A 24236-nucleotide genomic window follows, 5' to 3' on the forward strand; every position below is an offset into this window, starting at 1 on the left:
TCACCTACACTCGTGCTTTCATATTTTCTCTATCAGTGTTTTTTTCATCGTGTGAAATAGCTTGCTCATTGTTTTTAAATGGTTTTCGGACACCACCATGTTGCTTTGCATTTAAGATCCAAGTCCCAGCTGCTGTTAAAGCTACAACCTGCACTTTTTCAAACCTGATGCATTTCTAAAAAACACTGAAATAAGCTGGTACGTGTCTTTAATACTTTGTGCTGTGCAGTGGAGGACACGCAGCTTTTCTTTACAGGCTAAAGGTCAGTTTACTATGCCTACCTCTACTCCACTATGTTCTGTTTTAGAGCTACATGCATCTACTCAGGGATCAACATGCTAATGCATGCTAATGCAGTTTTCTATTCCAGTCATGAGAGGGTTGAATATAAAAGAGGTGGACGCATGTTTCCATGTCAGGTATCTTAACTGTGAGGGTTCAGAATTATTTTATATGAAATCATCTGAGAAGTGACCATAAACGCACCATTGTAATACTAAAACATTGTAGGAGTTGATAAAACAGTGTGTGCCTAAAAGAGGTTGGACAGTGCCACCATCAGGCTAGTTAGAAAATGTCAAGTAGAAGAAGGCTGCTTTCATGTTTTCAAACAACGATTCTGAAGTAACACTGTCAATATTTAAAAAAACAGTCTTTCTGGGCTTTTAATTAGGCATAAAAAGCAGAGATAGGATGGTGGAGAGTCAGAAACCAGGGAGAAGGAGGCATGCAGGGAGAGAGCCACAGAAGGGATTTGAACCCAGGCTGCCCGCTCTAGAGGACTACAGCCTCTGTACATTAGGGTTTAGACTACCAGCGTCCCCCAGATGCTGTTAATAGTTGATGATGAAATGCTAAAACTTCCCCACTTTTATTCAAGCTTCAAGTCCAACACTTTGTTTGCCATTCTGAAATAGAAGAAAAATAGACGGAGAAAGAAACGGATGAAATCCACACACTGCCTTTAATACTGTACATTTAATACAGATTTCACTTTTTAGAGGTTTTTTTTTTTTTTTTAAATGGTCACTGGCAAATCTTTTTTTCTGCCGTATGATTTCCATAAGTTAAGAAGCAAATATAGTAGCATATCTGAGTTTCTCTCTTTTGTTTTTAACAAACAGTTTGTCGGTCCCATTTAAATAGGAATGATAAAGAAATTAAAAGTGCAAAAAACCAACAGAGAATTGTCATTCATCAGAAGAAGTGAGGGTGTAGACTGTTCAATTAAAACTCCTTAAGCTCTGAGTTTAGAGGAAACTCCCTGACCATCTCTGCTGCTAAAGATTTAAACAAACAATGAGTCCAATCCTCTCATTTTACATTTCCAATGAAGTCACAATGAAACAAGGTGCCGGCGTCAGGCTCGAGTGTGCCATTATTCCCAGGAGCTCCTAGATGCCGAAGCCTCCGACAAAAGATGACACATTTAAAAAAAAATAATGAAATGAATGTCATCTCTTCCTCAAATGAAGCCCGAGTTTAATTGAAATAGAGCAGAAAATAAAAGAAGACTGTCACTTGAGGAGCTTACTCAATTTCAACCAACCTCCATTTATTCCAGATGAAGCTAACATAAGTGAGTTGGGCCTTTTTCTAACATCTTGATCTTTAGATAACAAGAGGTCCTGCATTTGAAAGATGAGATTATGGGTAAAATTATCTACAGTTGTACTTTTAAAAGCTAAATCTCTGGGGAGTTGGATCTTAAAAAGAGAAAGAATCCACATTCTCCTGTGTAGGAATCTTGATAACTTATCTAGAATCAATGCTTTGTTTGTGCGAGAAGTCTGTGGTCTTCAGATGAGTGAGTGTGTGTGTGTGTGTGTGTGTGTGTGTGTGTGTGTGTGTGTGAGAGAATGTTCTTTATCTGTGTGGATGATTGCTGAGTACTTTAAAGATTAAATTAGTGGGGTTTAGGGCTGACGGCGTTCCCTCTTGGTAAGCAGGTAACACTGAATGGTTCTTAGTCGATCTTTGGCAGGGGCGAACTCTGGCTGCAGCTTCAAAGTGGACTCGTACCAGCGCATGGCTTTCTCAAACTCCTCCTATTAAGGAGACAGAAGACAGCTGTCAACAAAAGGCTGGTTATTAAAAGGTGGTTATTACAAGGGAAGAAGCACACAGAGGTGATGACAGCTCTTACCATGGCTATATAGACGTTGGCGAGGGTGAAGTGGTTCACGACAAAGTGTGGGGCGATCTCTACTGCCATACGAGCGACTGTGAGAGCGTCCTCCCACAGCCGCGCGTTCTGGAAGATGTTGGCCAGGCTGATGAGAGGCACGTCCTGCGTTAAGATCCAAGTGGAAACAACTATTAGTCATCTTTTTGGATCTGGTTGAAAACCTATTTGAAAGGCTTATTCAGCACAAGGTCGGTAACCTGCCTTCATCTGATGAGGAGCGTAGTTCAGGGCCTGACGTAGGCAGTCAATGGCTCTCTTGCCTTGACCTTTGACCCTCCAGTAGAGTGCAGCCATGCTGGATAAAACCCAGGATGTCTGATTCTGCAGTTTGAATGAACAGTTAGAATCTCACCGAGTGGAGGGTAAAGCTGGCTGTTGATAATCTTTCTTCCCTCAGAGACATGACATTTGATTCGTTTAACTCCAGTGTACAGCGAGTACAATCACTGATAGTGTTTATCTTCGGAGGTTTTCTAGGAATCACGTTTTACGACAAACTCTGCAAGACCAAGACTGACTGCACGAGCTGATAACAGAAACCGTCAGCGATAAAGCTGTGAGCTACATCATGTCTGAAATAAAGAGTTTTAAGAACTCAACAGACCAAATGAGCTCAAGTTTAAAGAGCAAACAAAGTGCTTCTGATTATCAGTCTGAAATAGACAACTGGAGGGTTTTTTTTAAGATGAAGAGAACAAAGGGGCCACTGCCCCTCTGTGTGCACTTACAATGAACACTGAAGTTAAATATGATCCTCTGCAAACACACGATCATCACTATTCAAATAGTCAACAGGGAATGAAACGAATCACACTCGAGACAGAGAGCATTCTCTGCTGACATCTAACATGGTCAAAAGGCCTCTTCTTTGAATGCATACACGTTGAATAACTAAGGGAGTCGTCACCTTCTCCAGGACTTTAGCGATGCGTGTTCCCACCTGCTCAAAGGACTGAGGGGGGAACTTATCTTTGCCGAGGTTTTGCAGGACCTGGAGGTTTGGAAAGAGAGAGGAAATGAGAGTGTGAACTGTAAAGTGAGGCAGTGATGGTGATTTAATGAAAGATTAAAGTCAGGAGTGATTGAGTATACAACGTTTGCTCTTCGCCTATGACTGACCATGAGCATGCGTGCTGATTGTTTTTTAAATTTTAACTGCCGTTAACCTTTCAGTAGTAAGATTCATATTTGGTCGTCGCTCCCCTGTAAACTGAAACCTTCAACGTTTTTGTCTTGACCAGTGATCAACGCGTCAGTCCCGACGTTTAGCCGTGAGACGGAGCGACACACGTTCACTCTTCTAATCTGCACTACGTCTCTTTTTTAAGACCCGCCCACCTCGCGCAGTTGGCTCTCTCCGGTGTAGTGGATGGCGGCTCGATTGGCGACTCCGGACAGGTGGTCCAGGGTGTGCATGCTGGCGGCTAGGTTAGCATTGCATAGAGGCTCAGCGGCTGGCTCCTGGAGTGGAGTGGCGAAGTCTATGTGCTCTGTGATGCTGAAATGAGACAATTGTGCAAAAAATTAATTCAAATATTTATAATTTTTTTGTATTTATGTTTTTATACTGAAAACACTCAACACTAACTGAATACAGTCACGACACATATGCCTTGATTAATACACATTTCCCAACAGAACTTTGTCCAGTTTCTCTCTCAAATGCTTTAGTAAAAAATTAATCGACCCGTTGTCTTTTTCCATGAATGGATGTTTTCAGACTCTTTGGAAGTCAAGTTTTAGGATATAGCATTAAAAGAAAGGAAGTGACCCGGATTAGGACAGTGAGGAACTTACTCAATGTTCTTGGCAGAAACAGCGAGCCAGGTGCTCGCTACAGTGGTGAGGTCTACTCTTCGTGTCCGCTGGCACTCCTCCGGTCCAGGCCAGCCAAGATTTGTGTAATCCCTCCAGCGACCTGTCCCAAAAACAACAAACGCCAATGACACATCACTCGCTGCTTTCTTCTCTGTTTGTGTTGGGGGAGGGATGCAGGTGTATGATGAGCTACCTGAAGGGCCAGGCGATGGGATCGTTGGCCCGCTTATCTCTAAGACAGAATGTCCTCCAGGCAGTGCCTCCATGAGCTGAGTGTCATCAGAGCCGCCGACGCCGCTCTCTAAACCATCAACCTTCGCCTTTCTGACCCGCTTCACCTGGAAAGTGATCTGATGAACAGAAGGCATGTTCAGCCTCATAAACGGCACTCCCATCCAGGACTCGAAAACGGGATCTGAACGTACGCTTACCCATTCAGCTCCCTCATCGTCCTCGCAGTTTCCAAAACAAGGCCCACCACCCGCGCGGGCACCCATGACGCGGTCGTTCTTTAGCACCCGGATACCTCTGAGGTCCCCTCGTTTGCCTCCGACATCCAGCGCTCCCTCAAAAGCTCCCATCAGGTCCTCCTTCAGCTGCCACTCCTCCTCCCCTTCTGCCGCTCCGCTCCCGAACGGGGAGGCCATGTTGGCTGATCCTGAGGGAGAGGGAGAAGACTGCGGCTGTCCAGCTGCCTCCCCCGATCCATTACTGTCCACGATGACCTCTGAAGAGTGCAGGGGTTACAGGTGTGAGAGGGGCTACAGTAACACTTAACAAAGTGATCATGACAGAGACATTCTTCAGAGAGACGTGAATTTAGCCAACCTACATAACTGAGTGAAATGTTCTAGTCAAGACATTTCCATTTCACCATAAACAATAAATAATCCCTCCCGTGATTCCCCGCCCACCTTTACGTCATCTTTTGTCATTTCTTTTGATTGACTGCCCCCTGGTGGCGTAATTTACACACTGCTGCGTTTATAATCTGTGTTATCTTTGCAGCAGTACGAAGCTGTGTCACACGTGGAGCCGCACAGATCCGAGTCACTCCGTCGTGTCTTCAGACCTGCTGCTCCGTGGGTCCAGCAACGCTGGAGACACAGATTCTCACATCACCGTCGCTGAGTCACATTCTTACTTTCAAAGAGCAACGATTCCTCCATGGCGGAAATGGACGGTGCATCCTGCCTCTCCTCGCTGCCCTCCCATTCCTCCAGCTGTATACCAATGTCATCTTCGCTCATGCAGGCAGCACCATCTGCATCCAGAACAGCGATGTTTAAGTTAACGCTCACAACTGAAATCTCACCATGATCACAGACTTAAAGCTGAGACATGTTAGGGAAGAAATGTGACAGTTTGTGTCAGTCGTAAATAGCAGAGTGTAAATCTAGTTTGCAGAAGATGTAACGAGTGAACCTGAGTGGGAGGTTGAGTTGTCCTCAGAGGTTACGAACACACCCTGTGAATTAAAGCTCTAACCTTAAACTCTCTCTGTGAACAGTGCTCTGGTCAGGACTCCGTCAGTGAGCCATATATCTGTTGAAACTAAACATCATGAACGCGTTTGCACCAGCTCTTCTCTATTCTCTCCTCGAGAGTATGTGATGCATTTCAAATGTTCACACAGCAACTGTGTTTGTTTTTTTGAAATCAGATGATATCTCTCTGCAGTGTAGAGAGGTGAATGGATTCGGCACAGTGTGGAGTCTCTACACAGAATCCATTGAGCTTTCTCTAATCAGCCAAGAGAGCTCTGAAACTCTCACCATGACGCGGAGACTTTTAAACTCCTTCTATGCTACTTCAAGTTGAAATCTTACAGGAAGCATGAGAGAGACAACAGACACGATGAAAGGATGGGTAAGCACGTGTGTTCTTCGTCTGTGACACTGTCAAGATGGTGATGACGCACACATGATCTGCTCACCACAGTCTTACAGGGCCGTTTGTTTTATTTGGTTTCTCAGCTACAGAGGAGGGATCGTTAATATCTGAATGTTGAGGTGTGGAGCTTTTACATATGAGCACCTGTAAGCTTCAAAGTAACATTCTGAGTGTGTGTTTTTAACAAGCACTGAAAATAAAACAAACTTCTCACAACATGTTGTGGCTCTACGAACACAAAGACGTGGGAGTGACAGGAGTGGTGAAAAGTTTGAGTGTTTGTTTTTTTTTCCTGTCATTTAACCTGACATGAGGTGGGCGTGTTTTTCAAAGTGCCTCAGTGACCTTTTGTACTTTGTGTGCTTTATGGGAGCAGTATTTAGCTTGGAGAGTAAAATATAGACTCTTCTAAATTTGGCTTCAGCTATTTTCTGCAGCCTAAATTATTGAGTAGCCAAATTTCTCCACTTGAAAGCACTTTTCTCTCCCCTCCCACTCAAATGAATAAAGAAGAGGGCGCAGTCTTTTTTCGTATCCAGAGCACAACATACTACTTGTTTTTCCAGCGGTACTCTGGCGGCTTCAGGGGACAACTTGAGCGCTTCAGAACCCGTCTGTGCACGATGAGTTTTAGTGCAGTGACTCGTTTAGAAAGCACGCAGCGACAACTGGGGAAACTAAACAGAAAACTTATTTTCTGTCTGAAAAGTCTTTGTGTCTGTGGGAATATGAAGATTTACCAGTATCGCACATTTGTTGTTGTGTTTTTAACAACTTAAAACTAAAAAAATGAGCTAGGCTGGCCTGATAAACAGTATGTTCAAATGAAAACAAGGACTGGTTTTACTTCTCAGTCTCTCTGCTACAGTGGGACTACGATGCAGCTCAGACTTGGGGTGGGTGAATTAGCTCCACCTACCAGTCACCGTGGAGGGTATCTAAAAAGGAATGTAACAAAGTGCTTTGTGACAACAACTATTTAAATCCCGCTCTTCTGTTTGTTCCGTTCTGACTTTATCAGCTGAGTCAGCGAGTCCTAAATGAGGCCCGCATGGCTCCGCCCCTATTCATGTCAGAGACAGGTTGTGAGACTGAGAACCTACACAGTGATAGGATGTGTACTCAAACAGCTTTACAGTGCGTCTTTAAAAGAGCACCTCCTGGATTAGGATCTCTAAAAAAGTGGGTGACAGGTAGACTTTTGAATCCACGAGTCAGAGCGGCAGGTCCGAACCTGGTCAAAATACTTTCATACAATACAGCAAGTTAAGCAACAAAGAGGTTTGTTTTGAGAACACAAGTTCAAAAAGACCAGTGATGAAATGTCGAACCCAAGATAAAAACAGGAAAAGTCTTTCAGGTTGTGATTTTGCAACACTTCAAAATCAGTTTTTCAGACCTCCATCGTGATTCGGTTAAATCCCTGCTGTAATACATGTAGGGCGTGTAGAGGCAGAGTGAATTAAGTCTGCGTGTGTTTTCATTCACTAACCTGAACAGGGTGGTCTGTGGGAAAGATTGTAGAGGAAGGGGTAAAACTGCAGACAGCGCAGCAGAGGTAGGCTGCTGCGACATTGCTCACAGGCAGCCAGGGACGTAAAGGAGGAGGAGGAGGAAAGAGCCGTCAGCAGGATGTGGCGGAACAAGGCCAGAGCACCTGTCACGTTGCCCTGGGCCAACTGCAAGCTCACCAGGCTGAGCTGGGTGTGGGGCTGAGGGAGGAACACAAAGTAAAACAACACAGGGGGGAAACATTAGCGACAGGGAAGCAGAGATGGACTCACTACAAAAACAATCAACTACTGTCTCGGTTTGATTTCACTGAGTGAAGTGAGCCGTGTGTTTTCAGTTCCCACTCCCCTAAATTACATTACTTTACTTACATTTATTCTACCTTTGTACAAACACCGTACTGCTGCCTTCTGGGTATTCTGTTGGATACACATCCTTCTTCTAAATAGCCCCCCATCCTCTCAGGGTTAACACCATCGATTTCAGTGCGGACTGATTCACTTGCTTATATTGCACTTTTCTTTTTGGCCACTTCAGTGAGGCGGAGGTCGAAATGCAGACGGGTTTCTATGCCACTGCAGAGGACTGAATTCAATTCATGCTCCTGGAATAAGCTTGATTATAATAATCTTCATTATTCAGCCTCATGTGTCTAATTGTGAAAAGGCAAAAATGTGTGGACACACTAAAAGTCAGCAGACTTTAAGGCATAACATGGCATTCAAATGTTGTTTGACCGGTGTGGAGGCAGGGTGACTTTTTATGTCAGCTCGTAGTGTAGAACTATGTCTGGTCTCTAGACCCCTTTTTTTTTTAAGGTCTCGGTCTCAGACTATTTCTCCATCTTTCTAAAATAACTTTCATTTATTTGTAGTTTGATTCAGTTTCATCATTTCTAATCCTCACTGTTGTATTTATTTCAGCCTAAAATTCCTGTGATTTCTCCCCCCCCCTTGTGAGTTATTCCCAGATCTAACTCAAACAGAGCTCTCAGAGTTTTTCCATTACCTACAACACCTGACACGCTGACCAAACCTGCCAGTGTCTTTGCAGAAGTAAGAAAGTCAAACCAGAAACAATCCTGCCTTTACCTCTGACGAATTAAGAGCCAGCGCTTGCTCCAGCAGAGTTTCTGCGTGGGTGGTCAAGCCGTGGTGAAGCAGGAGGTTAGCGGCGTTGGTGAGGGACAAATGGTGGTGGGAGGGCGGAGCTGAGCTCAACACTTGGCGCAGACACTGAAGGGCGCGGCTGCCGTTGCCTTTGGCCCGCCAGAACAGAGCCGCCTCGTTGTGGATCTGCCAGCGAGGTACAGCGGCCTAAACAAACACAAGCAAGAATGTAGGAGCTGAAAGAAGAACAGCTAACGGCCTTATTATTTGGATTCTGAATATACTAAACAGGTGGAGCGAATTATCACTGAGATGTGAGCAGTCCATCACTCACAGACTTGTCCTCAGCTGTGACCTTCAGGGTCAGCCTCAAATGTGCACACTTTAACTGACTGAACGGGATTCAATATGACTCAGCCATTTTACCTTGAAAATAAAGTCACTGTGTATTCAGCGCAAACATTTGAGACCGGTTGTTTTTGTGAAATCAGGTATTTCAGAGATAACATACATGTATCAAAAGGACTCTCCATCAGGACCTTTCAGGATTTAAAAACAAATATACCAGGTTTAAACTCTCAAACAACAAACAAGAGGTGGTGAAAGAGCTACTCTGCAGACAGAGGAGGGAGGGGCATTCGTACTTGTTTTATAGCTTGAGCTATTCTGGAGCCGATCTGCTCCAGCGTCCATCCTCCACTGCGTGACTGCAGTATCTGTAACACAGAGTCATAGTGATGATGCTTCATCAACAGGTGATCACTCCAGGACAAGAGAGCTGAATAATTGTGTAAACCAGTATTTGTTTATTCAAATCACACGCTCGTTGAAGTAATCAGAGCGGCAGGTACCTGGGAGGCGTGGGGATCTGGCAGCTCCTTTTCCTCCAGAGGATAGTCCAGGGAGGCCGGCAGGAGGGCTGGATATGGTTGGGGTACGGGACCACAGTTTGGCACAGCTACTGTCTGAGGAGGACTGCTGCTCCCGTAGAGGACGGTAGCAACAGGGCTGCATGGACACAACACATTTCACTCAGAGATCATTTGTTAATGGAACGTTTTGATTTGTAAATCTGAAAGCTTTAAGCTCCAGCCTCGATTCAAATAAGGGTTCTTTGCTTTGACGCTTGCCGCAGTTTTTAAAAGATTATTCGGAGGAACTTCAAACTCGAGTGTAACATTGTTAAATAGCAACATAAAAGACCCCAAATACAGGGTCATGTACTGACCTGAGGCCCTGAGTTTCAGGTGGAAGGTAGAAGGTTGGCAGCAGGTGGGGAGGGGGAACAATTGGGTACTCGTGTGCACAGTGACTCCTCTGAGGCCACAACATCTTCTGTATGTCCTAAAGCCAAAACATACTCAGGTTACAAGATTCCTATTGGAAAGTATTTCCATATAATAGAGAATTACAAAAAATATTTAGAAAAAAGAAAACAGACAAAGTGTGAGGCAGGTCATTACACTAACATATGTGGCAACAATCACCACCAAGCTAACACTACCTCTATATTACTAACGCTAACATGCCATATGTACACATTAATGCCACATTAATCATGCAGCCTATATAAGTCCTCCTCACAATCAGTAAATATACTAAATATATATATATATGTTCATGTCCAATTCATTTTTTCCCTTGATACCTTTTTTGGCTCTAATTCAATTTATACACAAGAGATCATGTAAACTTTCACAGAGGCAACACTTTAACAACAGAGGAATCGTTATCATCTGTCCTCTTACTTTCCATCTCAAACAGCCCGACTAAAACGGTCGAGCCCAAACAAACAAAAAAAACAAGAATGCAGTTGTCCGTCTTGCCTGTGTGTGATCCTGTCGATTGCCCCACAGGGCAGCAGCAGGGTCCTGGTCTCCGGACACAGAGGGATGCAGATGGGGGCTGGTTGCCGTCTGGTTTGAGTTGCGCTCTGACACGAGCGCCACGCTAGATGCAACGGACACCTCCTCACCAAACTGTGATCAAAGAGAGAAGAACCAAATATACTCCACTTACGCTGTAATATGCACCGACTTTCCTTTAAAGACAGAATACATGTCACTTCTTTGACTTCCATTATGTTTTAGACAGCAGGCCCTTCAAAGGGTGCTCGTCATCTCTGAGAGGACTTACTTGGACGTAGTGAACATGTTCAAACAGATCACCGCGGTGGTAGCGCACAGGCAGGTCGAAGGGACAGTAGAGGTTGCACTGCTGCTGACCCAGGCGACACATCTGATGATTTCCTAAACCACAGAGTGACACAATACTGAGCGCTGCTCTGCACAAGCTCGTCAGCAGGTGTGTGTGTGTGTGTGTGTGTGTGTGTGTGTGTGTGTGTGTGTGTGGAGTGACACGCACGACCTTCACAGCCGACGTTATCCGTCAAAGACAGTTTATGTTGCATAGCTTCAACTCTTCTAAAGCGAATGGTCACGTGATTAGTACTCTTCTTACATTTTCTTTGGACCATGTAAAGCATCACCTCCACAATTATATATTAAACAAAAAATCCAAACAGTACAAGAATACTTCAGGTGAGTTCAAACTCTCCTTCTCTCTATGTGACCTGTGCATCATACCGAGCTGGGCTTCCTTGGCCATCTGGGTCTCGTGGATGATGTTGCGGAGTATCTGCTCCTCCTGCAGGAGCTTGTGTTTGTCCAGAGCCTCCTGCTGACGAAGGTAGTGGTCATGCTGCTTCTGGTACTCCTTCAGCTCGTTCAGAGTCCGCTGCAGGGATCTGCAAAGAGAGCGGGAGAGGGAAGGAATGTAACATGAGCATTGTACAAGCACATGTCCAGTGTTAAAGGCTCGATATAGGGGGAAAACACACCTGCATTCTCTCTCTATCCATCTACATGACATGCTAAATGGTACTATCCACAGTATGTCAAATGAAACCTTGGAACATTCAGTCCCAGATTATGAAGAAAGGTCATCTTCCTAACTGCTCACAGGTAGGGATACTTGAGGTATAAGAAAGCCTTTTCCTGCAGGCAGACCCAGGATCAGGCTCCATTTATACTGGTGAGTTGTTTGTTTGGGAGATGACTTTATATCACAGTTAATACCTGTAATCTTTTGGTGTTGTTTGCAGTATGGAGTAATCCTGTTGAAACAGCCTGACCTCAGTGTGCGCGTGTGTGTGCGTAGAAGAGCTGGTCTACCTGTGCTGGGCTTCCAGGCGCTGCTCCAGCTTCTGCTGACAGAGCACAGCATGTTTCCTCCTCAGGGCCTGCTCGAAGCCTGGCTGGGCCTGCAGCGCCTGCTCGTAGCACAGCACCGAGTGGTTGTATTCCCCAAGCATCTGGTGGGACAGTGATAGAAGAGGAAACAGACAAATCTAGATATAGTACACAGATTTGTTTCATGTTGAAATCCGGGCGTCGCAAAAATAACAAAAGGTGAACAGACACACAAGTTCTTACATAAAGATTAGTTTAGAAATATACCAGGCATGCATCTAAGTTCGTGCCATGATTGCCTTTAATGTGGCGATATCCTGAAGCTTTCGATTCACAGCAGTGTCTTAAGAAATTGATGACAGCTGAAAACTTCCAATCTGTGTGATCAGGGAAACATGAACCTGAAGAGCAGACGGAGAGCGAGCAGGAAAATCCTTATCAAGAAGTGTGCAAACACTGTGTACACACTCCTCCCTCCCACACCTTTACACAGCTGCTGTAGCAGAATCAGGGTTAGACATTAGCACCAATCATCCCGCTAATACAGGTTGTTGTTTTTTTGAATCGGGCTGCTAAATAAAAGTACGAACAAACTGATTCTCTGCTTCATCAGCTGAAAGAGCACACGTCTGCATTACAAAGCTCTTACCAGCCTGAAAATAATAAAGTGAAACATATCGAGTAAAAGTGTTTTCTGTTCATGAGCGAGACAAAGAAGGTTTTAAAACATTTCCCATCACTACTTGAATACAGGAGGCCTTGATTTGTTGTTAGACATCCTTACATGAAGCTGCCTGTAAAATAAAGTGGCAGGCAATAAAGAAAGAAAAAAGAGCGAGTCCAGCAGTCACAGTGGCGGGTAGGTGACAAAGTTCATTTCTAACCAGGAGCGATATTAGCAGAGAAATCACAGGAATTCAAAATGGGCTTACTGGAGCTTAGTTGGCACATTTTTAATCAGAAATGTATTTCTTACCAAAACCAGCTTTGCATTGGAAGTTGAGGACAGCTGGGCAGAGGAGTGACATCACTCCATGTACTAAATCAATAAACTCGAGTTCACTGGATAAATGCACGTTGCAATAGTTCCCTGGGTGAACCAGGTAGGTTTCATATTTTAATATCACACATCAAGCAGAAAAGGTCCTGAGCGCACGCAACAGATCCTGGGGGTGTAAATAGTGCAGTGGACTGGTTTCAGGTTGACTCACAGCGTAAATGTTGCCTAAGGTGTAGTGGCTGGTGAACAGGTCTGAGGTCAGGTCCAGGGCAGCGTGGGCGAGAATAGCAGCATCTGCTGAAAAGTGGGCCCGGTGCAGGATGTTGGCCATGTTGACCAGGGCGACGTCCTTGTGCTTCCTGCATGTACAACACGAAAAACAGGCACGCAGTGTGAGAACGTGCACGCCAGCGAGCCGCTCTCTCAACACAAACAACGGGGAAGTGTGGCGGTTTGGTCGGCGTGACGGTACCTCGGCGAGAAGTGCAGAGCGCGCACCACGCAGTCCACCGCCCTCTGAGGCTCATTCTTCATACGCCAGTAAAAAGCCGCCATGTTGTACAGCACCCAGGACGACGAGTTCTGAAACACACACACACACACACACACTTCACTAATAAAAAAAAAGACTCTTCAATGTACTGTCCTGCATCGTGTCTGTGCTGTGCATTGTTTTGCTACATGTTTTTTTTTTGCTCGGTGAGGGAAACAACAGTCTTAAATGTTCAATGAGGCACAGTGCACAGGCGGACCTTACCCTGGATAACTCTTGATGGATGCGATGGCCCACTTCGTCGACGCTGCGGCCGAGCTTGTGAGACAGTGAAGTAAAAATGGGATCCTCCTTAGAAAGCAGTGGGGAGGTCAGGTTTGCTCTCTCCTGCACACCCTGCAAGAAGCAGCAAGGACGAGGCGGTTAGCAGATATTCCAGCTGGCACTGAGTCCGACACAGAGGCCACATTTCTGCTGTTAACATTAAGAGTAGTGTTATATGTGGGCCCAGTGAAACACAGGCCAACCCTCAGATTGTTTCTGTGACTCTCCACAATGTGCTGCTTCACTTCACTGCAGGGCGATCGAGCTTTTTCTAAACTCTGACAGTAGACTGAATAGACACTTTTATAAAATGCTGCTTAATCATAAAACTGGCCCTGCTCTTTAGTCTTTACTCAGGGTAAAGAGAAGAAGAAGAAAAAACGGTCAGACTACAATGCAAACTTGCGATTACATCATGTTGTTCTTCACATCCACAGACTGATCTGGATTTCTGAACGCAAACTATTCTGAAGAGGAATTAATCTGATTCTCTGTCAGCTGAAGGTTTTGCATACTGAAGGCAGGATAACACAGAGGAGCTGCAGCACGCCACCATTGGATGCGCTGCTCTGCTGTCTCTGAAATTAGCGAAACAAATCTGGAGCCTGACGGTGTTTACATAATGCTACGTCTCTCAGGACACCCCATAATGCATTGGGAATACGACTGTCAAATGAAGGGATTTTCACGTTCTCGTGACGGTTGGGACAGATGATGATGATGATGAAAAGGAAAGAAGACAGGACTTCAGCTGAGAAGAACACGTGTGAGCAGTACGATGGAAAATCCCATTTCTCAACTGACACCGACTTGAACCACATTTCCCTCCATATATGTATATATATATATATGTGTGTATATATATATATATATATATATATATATATATATATATATATATATATATCAATAAAGCTTGTATAAACCTCCAGCTGTTTAATAATAAGAAGTGCACTGGAATCAATTTGCACTTACAGTAGATTGAAATGACACACACTAAAAATCACTCCTACAGAGGAGAAGTAGAATCTGAATACGTTTAGTGAACAACTTTTTCAAAAGCTTTTCTACGGTCATCTGAAGTTACATTTACAGAGAGAGCTTTACAGTTGCTACTAAAACAGAAATGATTATCTCGTGAGTTGTGACTTTGGAATAGTCCAACTTAATCTGCTTCTGACAGAAGCGATACTCGTCTTTAAAAGAACTGAATCAGAATCTAAAAAAATGCATCAACTCGTCCCAAAGTTTGGCAGAATAGAGCCAGAAACTCCCACAAGATAGAAGTGACACGACGGCTTTCCAGTAAAGTTGGCTCGACTCTTGTGAATTTAATCAAAAACAGAAGTTCTGAACTCTGTGCAGGATTCCCCCAAATGATGTTGAAACCAGCCACATGACTCCACGTCCTCACTTAATCACACGTCTGGAAAAGGTTACATCAATTCAAACACAAATATTTGGAAATATTTGTTTTGTTGTTCTTGGAGGGCCAAGAGTTTAAAGTAACTTAAAAGTGGGAATAAAGTTCCTACTACAATAACATAGATCTTGAAACTACATTTTCCCCTGTCTTAAAAGCAGAGTTTTAAATCAATGCCTTAAAAATTGTTGGACAGTTTGGCCTTTACTCACCCTGAGATGCTGGAAAGCATGGATACTATAAGGTAGTTCAAAGATTTTTGCACAGTCAGGTTTTTCTAGATCTGGGGGCAGAGCTGTTCGGAAATCCACATATTCTTCAGGGCTAAAAGAGAAGAGAATAAAAACACGGTATTTTATTTATCAAATAACATCTCCAGAGTTTAGCTTTGGTGCCTTAACCAATTAAAGAACAGAAAACAGTATGGATGAGGGATGCCCTGGTACAAAATAATAAAAAAGCTCTTCTGGCAGCTGATTTGCATCTGAAACTTAAAGGACAATAACTCCTAAATGTTTAATGTCAGGTGTAAATAATCCAACCGAGCACTTTGTGCGACATGATTCGCTTTGGATTCATAAACATTCATGGAAATGTAAGAATGTAAAAAAAAAAATAGTGTTGTATGTGAGCACCTGTACTTGTACTTGGTTGGCAAAAAAAGTGCTGTCTAGTATGGATGTCATCCCCATTTGAACATTTAGCTGACAAGAGCTCACCTGATATCTTTGCTTTCCAAAGAAATATAAGTGCCATCATAAAGGTCAAGGTCTCCCAGGGGAACTTTAGCCATCACACAGTCTGCATCCTCTTTGTAGTGTCTCTGCTCCAGCCCTGTGTCTCGGTCCTCATTCTCCTCAATGTGAATCTTCTGTGCCACTAGCTGCTTCTGCTCAACAATAAACAAGAACAAAATCAGAAAGAACCAAAATAATGCCAGACGAAAATCCTGCAAATAAATAAATTCATTTTATATATAGCTTTTCAAAATAACTAAAGACGCTTTGACAAAAAAAAAAAAAAACAACAATCAATAAACAAAACATAAACGATTAATGTAAGGGGGAAGGATTTGACTTAGTGATTGTAGGCGATGTTGAAGAGGGGAGTTTTTAAAGATTAGTTGAAGGAGGTGAGTGTCTGAGGGTGTCAGTGGAGGAGCTGAGACAGGTGTGGGGGGGGGAGCCAGGTTATGAGGGGCTTTGTAGGTGAGCAGGAGCAGTTTGAAGTTGATACGCTGCGGGATGGGGAACCAGGGAAGGTTGAGAAGGACCAGGGTGATGTGGTCTCTGGTGCGGGACTGTGTGAGGAGACGGGCAGCCGAGTTCTGAACGTGTTGAAGTTTCTTGAGTGATTTCGATGTTGAGAGGTATTTGTGTTTAGGTCTTTACATGGATGAAATTGAGGGGCCGAGGTGAAGCACATTTTCAGTACACATGATATAATGTGATCAGCGCACACACACACACACCTCCAGCTTCTTGAGGTAGTTCACACGAGTCTCTTGCCTCATGAAGATCACAACATCGTGAGGATGCTTCAGATTTAACGGTGAGTCAACCTGAAAACAAACAAAGCATTCAGCAAACTTGGACACGGCACGATTGAGTCAAAGGAGAGTCAATCTGTAGATACGTCTAAAAAGGATACTGCAGTGGGTTTGTGGAGAAACGCTGTCTATGCAACTCTCATATCAGCTGTGCAAACTCAGCGCATTCGACACCTAACACTACCACATTAACAGTCTTTCTCTTTAAATAAAACAAGCAGACTGCTGAGTAACCCGCACAAAATGTCGTTATCTGTAACGATTTAATAAGTCGTTTCCACCTGGACTGTTGTCATGGGCCTGAAACACTTTGGTCATCTTGACCTCGGACACTTCACTATACAAATAACGTCAGTTCACAGGTAGCTCGTATTAAGCTACCACACTTAGCCAAACAACACGAATATCTCTGTTGTATTGTCGCTACATACAACGTGACAAAAGCTGACAAATTGGTTCAAAAACATCACTGAAGTTCAGTTAAACAAACCACATCATAATAGATGTAACCGTTGATGCTAAATGATAGCTTTACACGCTAGCACCCTGACGTTAGCGTTAGCAGGTCGAGGAGCTAACATTGGACTGTCATACCTGTTGTTGAATTTTTCCGTCCTCCGTGACGACCCAGTGTGTCGTAGCTCCACCAGAGTCCACCAGCAGAACACAGAGGAGGACGAAAAGCTTTCCCTGAAATGACGCTCTGCGTGAAGAGTTGACACGACAGGGCAAAAACTCAGGACAGATTTTCCTGAGGTCCGCCATTTTTCTGTCTCAATTTTTTTTTTTGCTCTGTGTGGCAATCGTTACAGCCGCTACCCCGCCCCCGACCGGCAGAGGGCGCTCGTCCAGTCCAACGACACTCAACAGGAACGCGTTTGGATGACGTTTGTAAAGTGAAACAGGAAACTCGGGGAAAACGAAAAGTTGGAGACGTTTTAAAAGCGAAGGCAAGTGTTATATAAAGAAAAAAAACATCCGCTTTGTCAGATATAACCAGTATTCTTGACAACTTTGTTTGCCGACGAGGAAGCTTGTTTCGGTCAGTATTTTAATGTTTACTCCTCCATCTTTGTTTTTGGACTAAGTCAGGTTGAAAAGTTGCAGTTCCGCATCAAGGGGCATGACTCCTTTATCAAGTGACAACCCTTATTTATTGTATTCAGAGGCAAGCTTTAAATTGTATTAGATGAAATCCTTCCTCAACGTTAGTTAAAGGTAGCACCTGTTCTGCACAGACGGTCATGTAAAGTAAGTACCAAGTTACAATGTCGACTCCTCAGTTGAACAGAAATATGAGTTTTAGGTGTGTTTACTTTTTGGTATCCGTGTAATGAGTACTTTTATTTAGTTGAATATGTACATTTATTTATGAGGGGTTGTACCATAACACATGTAAATCATGTCAAAGTAACTACAGCGTGTTTGAGTCAAACCTTACACCAAGGTCAAACTAAAGTGACACAGGAGTTTATTTCTCCGACTGAGGTCTGAGAAATGAGATCTACAGGCAGAAAACAGAAGAACTAGTCAATTAGAAATTAGTTGTGAACAGTTAAGACCCATTAGTGCCAAAACAAATACTTTCCCCATCTGTTTGTTTCATGTGATTGAACCCTTTTCATCAATGACTGACATGAATACAACACATTGATTTTGAAGACTTCTCCTTGGTACTAGGATAGTTGTGATTGAAATGTTGACACTATCCCAAGTACATTTAAAGAGATACGCATGTATTGATTATTCAATAACAGGGATGTAATGATTGACTCAACTACGAGTCTCTCACGGTTTATTAGAATCTGGAGGCGATTGGAGCTCCTCGTTGTGCTGTCGATTAAATGCTGGATCATGTTGGCCGTGCTATTTGTTCTCTGTCTTGTTGTAATATTTGCAAACAGTTTTTGTCTTTTACTTTTCACCTCTGAATCGATATTTAGCTGACTCATGATTTATCTTTACATCTCTATTTAATAACCATGATCACTCTTGCCCTATGGTGTTGCTGTTTGCACCAACTGTGATGTGTATCGCTGGTGTTTGAGGAGATAAAGTGCTTTGTTGTGGGTCTTATGTTCTTCTTTGTCTTTTTAAAAGGAGGTAGGAAGTTGACATCATTGTTAGCTGAAAGGAAAGGAGGAAGTTCAAGACTTGATTGGGTGAAATGAGACCTGGAGAAACCTGTTTTTTTTGTTGGTTTTTTCCCCCACTAAGCAGCATGATACTGGCATGCTTACTCTACTCTTTAAAGAGAGGGAAAGTATCGCTAATGACAAATATGGAAAATGAATCATTGTTCACCAAACGGTTTGTTTTTGCCACTCTAATTCTCTGAATGCCTGTGGTTATCTCACACCGCACAGATGGCTTGCTTTGACAGCAGTAAGGGAAGTTTGGAGGAGGATAGCTATGACGGAGCCGTTGGTGGCGAGGTGTCCAGCTGCGCGTTGGCAATGATGGCAAAGGAACAGGAGTCCCTTCTCAGCCCTTCGGAGAGCCCCGGCACATTCATCAGCAGCAACTCGGCGAGTCTTCAGGCTGCCGCCCCCCTCCAGGGCTACGACGTGGAGTTTGACCCGCCCCTAGAGAGTAAATATGAGTGCCCTATTTGCCTCATGGCTTTGAGGAATGCCATCCAAACACCCTGCGGTCATCGATTCTGCAAGAACTGCATTGAGAAGTCCATTCGGTAAGCTATCACGCAGCTCTCAATATAACATTGAACTGAAGCTAATAAGCATGGTAGATTCGCACACTGCGGTGTGTATCCTTTATGCCTAAAGTGTAATCTGTGAAATGACTGAGCAGTGATGGAATCATAAATGTCGTCTAAATGTGTTTTGAGTCCAGATGAAGCAACAACATGTTCCTGCTCACATAGAGCACCATGAACAAGCTGATAGTCCTCATGCTCCTCTGTCTACTTCCTCCTGTGTTACAGTGATACAGGACAGAGGTGCCCGGTGGACAATGAGGCGCTGTCAGAAGAACAGCTGTTTCCTGATAACTTTGCCAAACGGGAGATCCTATCACTAACTGTGCGCTGTCCCAACTCTGACTGCGCTGACAAAATGGAGCTCAGACATTTAGAGGTATGCATTTGAGAGGGATGGACATCTTTCCATGTGAATACAGAACAATCAAGCACATGGAAACAGGACAGTAGCTCAGTCTGTTGGAACTTGGTTTGGGAACCAGAGGGTTGACGGTTCAAGTCCTGATGCAGACCAAAATATGGAAGTTGGTCTGGTAACTGCAGAGGTACCAGACTACTTCTCGAGCACTGTCGAGGTGCCCTTGAGCAAGGGCTTAGGGCGCTTCCAGTGACGCTGCACTCCCTCCATTAATGTCCACAGTTCCTGATTGTGTATGTGTGTGAGAAGCATGTCTTTAAAATTACAAAGTATACATATATAAATATGTAGTCATGATTATTGGTTCATCAATCACGACCTCTGAGCATCAAACTGTGAAAATAAGGAAGAGGGGTGCAATGACTCGGTGCATACTGAGAGTCCTGCAGCACTTTGTGCTTCATGCTTATTTTGTTAGTTCTTTTTTAACCTAAAAATAAAAAAAGGTACTGACAGTCAAACCCTTCCTGTCTGCACAGCACAGACTTCTCCTGTTCCAACAAACACTCGTACTGTTTGATGTCGTTGTGGGTTATGAAGTCATTACATTTGAACCAATGCTGTCCTACTACAGAGTGAACTAACTGCGCTGCCTGGATATACTCTTTTACCCCCAGAACCATTTGGCACATTGTCAGTTTACCACTGAGCCGTGCCCACAGTGCAAACAGTCTGTGAGAAAGAGCCACCTCGAGGAGCACACGACTGTCGAGTGCCGAAGGAGACCTGTGTCCTGTCCAGATTGTGTCGCAAGCTTCGTTTACGAGGAGAGAGAGGTAACCACTCTGATTCTGCGGCTTTTTCCAGAAGACTTCCAGCAGCTGCCGCGTTTGTGTCGATGAAGCTTTGTCTCATTATTATCTGGTTATGGTTTCTCCTTCAGCTTCATGAACAGCAGTGTCCCTTCGCCAACGTGAAGTGTCAGTACTGTGGGATGGATCTGATCAGAGACCAGGTGAGTGACATGATGTCTGCCTCGAGGAAATCAAAGCAGTATTATCACTGAACATGTTTGAAGCTAACTCCTGCCAACATGAACTTCTCCTTTTCGTGATAGAAAGGGGAACAGAGGCCCACTGTGCATGTCACAGTTTGCACCAACCAGTTATCCTGCTGCAAGTGTTGTGTGTAGTCTGAGACAGGAAGTTGACAGTGGGAAACAAGTGCGTTGTTTCCCTGGTGTTGTCATTCCACAAGTATACCAGTCAAGTCAACTTTACTTTACAACGCACAAGAGTTAAATGCAGGGTCGGTCATTTTAGAAAACGAGCAGGATTTTGAAAGTAGCATCCTCTCCGTGCTCCATCTGGACCCACCCCCTCCCCTCTGTGCTCCCTCTAAAGCCACGCCCCCTCTCTTACAAGCACGAGCGCCATTGGTCTAGAAGCGGACCTTGCTAGCTCATGCTTCGAGCGTGGCCTCGTGCATGCATGAGGGTAGAGAGGCTTGATTGGTTTATAAAACGTGTTCAAGTGCAGACATTGGTCGAAGTTTTTACGCGTTTACAGCTGCTACAGATGATGGATTTTTTTTTTGTTTCTTTTTCAGAGCATGAGTTATTAATTATTGAAAGTGCATTTTTTTTATTTAACCTTTATTTACCCGATGGGATTTTCCTGGATAAATAAAGGTTAGATAAAAACAAATGAATTACTGTGAGGACCAAAAGAAAATTTCAGCCAAAATCTTAAACAGTACATCTGTAGGAAATTACCTCCTCTGCCTTTAAGTAAAGTGATTATGTAACCATAGACAAAATCAGTTGGATAAAGCAGCGTCTTAGCGGGTATGTATTCCGATACACACAGTATATATATTGTGTTTTGATAAAGGATGACAGAGCTTTGAAAACAGACGGCTGATGGATTCATGAGAACAAAAGAGAAGAAAGCAAAGAGATCAAAGGCTGACATCAGGCTTCACGCTGACGTCAGGACGAAGAACCAGAGAGAAGAGAAACGGCCCAAACAGAGCAACGCCAGCTCAACTCACCTGTTGATATTCCGATTGGACAAAGACGCTAAGCTGAGGTTGTTTGTGTTTTATAGATGGAATCTCATTGTGATACAGATTGTCCCAAAGCACCCATCGCCTGTAACTTCAGCGCCTTTGGATGTAAGGAGCGGGTAGGTTATACAGCACAAAACAGTTTACATACACACGAGTAAGAACGGTCCTTGAGAACCGTTCTTTTGTTTCACAAATGTGTTCCGTCATTCCTGCAGACCAAATGTCTCTGAGAACAATGTTTTGTCCTCCGTAGATGCAGCGCCACAACCTGGCCCAGCACATGCAGGAGTTCACACAGATGCATATGCGCTTCATGGCCGACTTCCTCCGCGGCCTCACCCTCAATGGTACCTCTCCTAAATCCCTGTGGTCGCTTGTACCTTCCGTGAGCCCTGAGGATCAAGGAGCCGCAGCATCATCAGTGTCTCTCTGCAGCGGTCCACGAGGAGCCGCAGCATCATCAGTGTCTCTCTGCAGCGGTCCACGAGGAGCCGCAAGCTGCAGCAGCAACAGCGCCCCGAGTCCGCCCAGCGAGGAGATGCAGAGGATCAGGGACATGGACGGACGCTTGGTGAAGCAGGACCACCAGCTGCGTGAGCTCATCATCTTAAAAGAAACCCAGGTAAAGGATGTCTTTGAGCTTCAAAGTGGGACTTGTGTGATCGCCTCGTCCTTCTTTACATCGTGCTGCACATGCCTGTCAGGTTTTTGATTTGTGTCATCTGAAGATGTAGCTTGATGTGTAATGAAGTCACAGCAGATCCATAACCTGAAGTCACAGGTTTGATATTGTTCTCACTTGGCACTTCAAAGGATTGAATGCGGAGCAGTTTGTTTCTTTTACAGACAAATCCAATAATCATGCCCAAGGGAATATCTCTATATGTTCTGGCTTTAGCTGTCAAACGTATTTGTTCGACTCTGTGTGAGATGTCAAATCTGCTCTGTTTTGCTCAAGTACAACCGTACTCCTCCGTCAGATCATCGAGTTATTGAGTGTTCTCCAAAAATAGGTTGTGCCGCAATTTCCTCTCCCGATGCTTCAATTTATTTATTTATTTTATTCAATTGAAGAATACTGTAGATATTATGTTGAAGGTTAAAATGTATGTCTCATAACTTCTGTTGTTCAGTAACATCACCTCATTGAGCCTTCTCAACATTCCACACTACAAAATAAGTCATAAAAGTTTGTATGATTCGTGTTGATATCGATATCGGCCAATACTCAAGGCTGCAATATCGGTATCGTATCAGAAGTGAAAAAAGTATTGAGTGTATCGGGACATCCCGACTTTAAAAGGCTACCTGAAGCTTTATTCAAGTGAGCTGCCCTCACTGCTGCGCCTGAATGCATCCAGTTCAAACAAAGAGCGTGGAGGCAGCTAGCTGTTCCGCTTGTATCTGTCACGGCTTCACCTCCTCTAAAGATGTGTCGTCTCACCTCTTCCACAGGCCGGCCAGTTAGCAGAGCTCAGACGCAGGGTGTCGGTGCTGGAGGAGACGGTGAAGGAGCTGGAAGCCCACCAGTGTCAGGGCATCTTCATCTGGCGTCTCAAAGGTTTCTCCGCGCACCTGCGTAACCAAGAGACGGGCCAGGCGGTGGTGGAGCACAGCCCCGGCTTCTACACGGGCCGACCAGGCTACAAGCTGTGCCTGCGACTCCACCTGCAGACCCCCACTGCCCCACGCTGCTCCAATTTCATCTCTCTCTTTGTCCACACCATGCAAGGAGCTTATGACGGGCAGCTGTCCTGGCCTTTTCAGGGCACCATCCGCCTCGCCATCCTGGACCAGGGCCCTGAGGGTCAGCACCACACGGAGGTGATGGAAACCAAACCGGACCTGCAAGCCTTCCAGAAGCCCACCATTCATCGTAACCCCAAAGGATTTGGCTACGTCACCTTTTTGCACCTGCAGCAGCTGAGTCAGAGAGCGTTTATCAAAGATGATACTTTACTCATCCGCTGTGAGGTCACGCCGCTTTTTGACAATGTGCACCGTGAGGGGCCAGCGGTGCAGCCGAGAGGCCCAGAGGCCTCGGTGTGAGGGGCTAAACTCAAACTCTTATCTGCTGGATCGTCAAAGCAAGAGGTGAACACAGCTGCCAGTGTTTCAGTCCTGGACAGTCGGAGTGATGGACCGCTGGTGTAAAACTGCTCATCAGGACATCAACAGTGTCAGCTATTTATTTGTCTGCCAACTTCTCTGAATAAATCAATGCAGTACATTCCTTTCATTCATTTTGAGATGATTGTAAACACGGACATGGTACTAACTATCCTCAAATAGTCGATATTTAATCAGCTTAACGTTACGAGTTTAAGATGTGTACCTGCTGCCTGCGGACTGAATATTCCTGAAAGAGCTAAAGATGCCCTACCATGTTTCTGACCATGAGAGATTATATTTAGAGGTGAGCATGAACGCAATTACAGAGTGAACAGATTCAGCGAAGCCTTCAGGAAGAACACTGGTGATTTGTGGGGGGGATTTTTTTTGTGGTGGTCAACAGTTGGAATTGTGAGTCAGGTGACATGTTGGATCTGAAGAAGAAATCTCCTCGTACTTAATAAAATGAATGTCAA

General features: G+C 44.4%; 2 protein-coding genes across 5 annotated transcripts; one reads left to right on the forward strand and one right to left on the reverse strand.

Moving 5' to 3' along the window:
* Positions 1 to 946: 946 nt before the first annotated feature.
* Positions 947 to 17286, reverse strand: ttc17 (tetratricopeptide repeat domain 17). 2 transcript variants are annotated; one of them, XM_079339742.1, is made up of 25 exons: positions 17096 to 17286; positions 16424 to 16513; positions 15672 to 15841; positions 15165 to 15276; positions 13470 to 13601; positions 13185 to 13294; positions 12924 to 13071; positions 11695 to 11834; positions 11107 to 11267; positions 10658 to 10770; positions 10348 to 10500; positions 9750 to 9865; positions 9373 to 9529; positions 9166 to 9237; positions 8504 to 8728; positions 7393 to 7612; positions 5152 to 5271; positions 4439 to 4734; positions 4201 to 4357; positions 3987 to 4107; positions 3528 to 3687; positions 3097 to 3180; positions 2391 to 2510; positions 2148 to 2291; positions 947 to 2049 (listed from the first exon to the last, which is right to left on the reverse strand). In XM_079339742.1, the coding sequence occupies exons 1-25, from the start codon at positions 17264 to 17266 to the stop codon at positions 1918 to 1920; spliced, it is 3624 nt and encodes a 1207-aa protein (XP_079195868.1). In that variant the 5' UTR covers positions 17267 to 17286; the 3' UTR covers positions 947 to 1917. The 2 variants fall into 2 exon arrangements, with proteins under 2 accessions (XP_079195868.1, XP_079195869.1); XM_079339743.1 differs by lacking the exon at positions 17096 to 17286 and adding an exon at positions 16783 to 17047.
* Positions 17287 to 17371: 85 nt separating this feature from the next.
* Positions 17372 to 23878, forward strand: traf6 (TNF receptor-associated factor 6). Of its 3 annotated transcripts, XM_079339748.1 has the most exons (9): positions 17381 to 17543; positions 18868 to 19193; positions 19446 to 19596; positions 20256 to 20414; positions 20522 to 20593; positions 21687 to 21764; positions 21902 to 22050; positions 22093 to 22270; positions 23104 to 23878. In XM_079339748.1, exons 2-9 carry the CDS (start codon positions 18868 to 18870, stop codon positions 23695 to 23697), a joined length of 1707 nt encoding a protein of 568 aa, XP_079195874.1. In that variant the 5' UTR covers positions 17381 to 17543; the 3' UTR covers positions 23698 to 23878. The 3 variants fall into 3 exon arrangements, with proteins under 3 accessions (XP_079195873.1, XP_079195874.1, XP_079195872.1); XM_079339747.1 differs by having other exon boundaries at positions 17372 to 17451; positions 21902 to 22270; XM_079339746.1 differs by having other exon boundaries at positions 21902 to 22270.
* The last annotated feature ends 358 nt before the right edge of the window (positions 23879 to 24236 follow it).

Source organism: Symphodus melops (assembly GCF_947650265.1).
Source record: "Symphodus melops genome assembly, chromosome: 3".
Taxonomy (NCBI): Eukaryota; Metazoa; Chordata; class Actinopteri; order Labriformes; family Labridae; genus Symphodus; species Symphodus melops.

Bases quoted from the DNA above. Each gene is read 5' to 3' on its own strand.
- traf6 (XM_079339747.1), top strand. From the start codon at position 18,868: ATGGCTTGCTTTGACAGCAGTAAGGGAAGTTTGGAGGAGGATAGCTAT. The intron at 19,597-20,255 runs GTATGCATTTGA...TTTTACCCCCAG, and splicing joins TGGAGCTCAGACATTTAGAG to AACCATTTGGCACATTGTCA. The intron at 20,415-20,521 runs GTAACCACTCTG...TTTCTCCTTCAG, and splicing joins TCGTTTACGAGGAGAGAGAG to CTTCATGAACAGCAGTGTCC.
- ttc17 (XM_079339742.1), bottom strand. From the start codon at position 17,266: ATGGCGGACCTCAGGAAAATCTGTCCTGAGTTTTTGCCCTGTCGTGTC. The intron at 16,514-17,095 runs GTATGACAGTCC...GTTTGTTTTCAG, and splicing joins ACGGAAAAATTCAACAACAG to GTTGACTCACCGTTAAATCT. The intron at 2,511-3,096 runs GTGACGACTCCC...TTCAAACTGCAG, and splicing joins TCGCTAAAGTCCTGGAGAAG to AATCAGACATCCTGGGTTTT.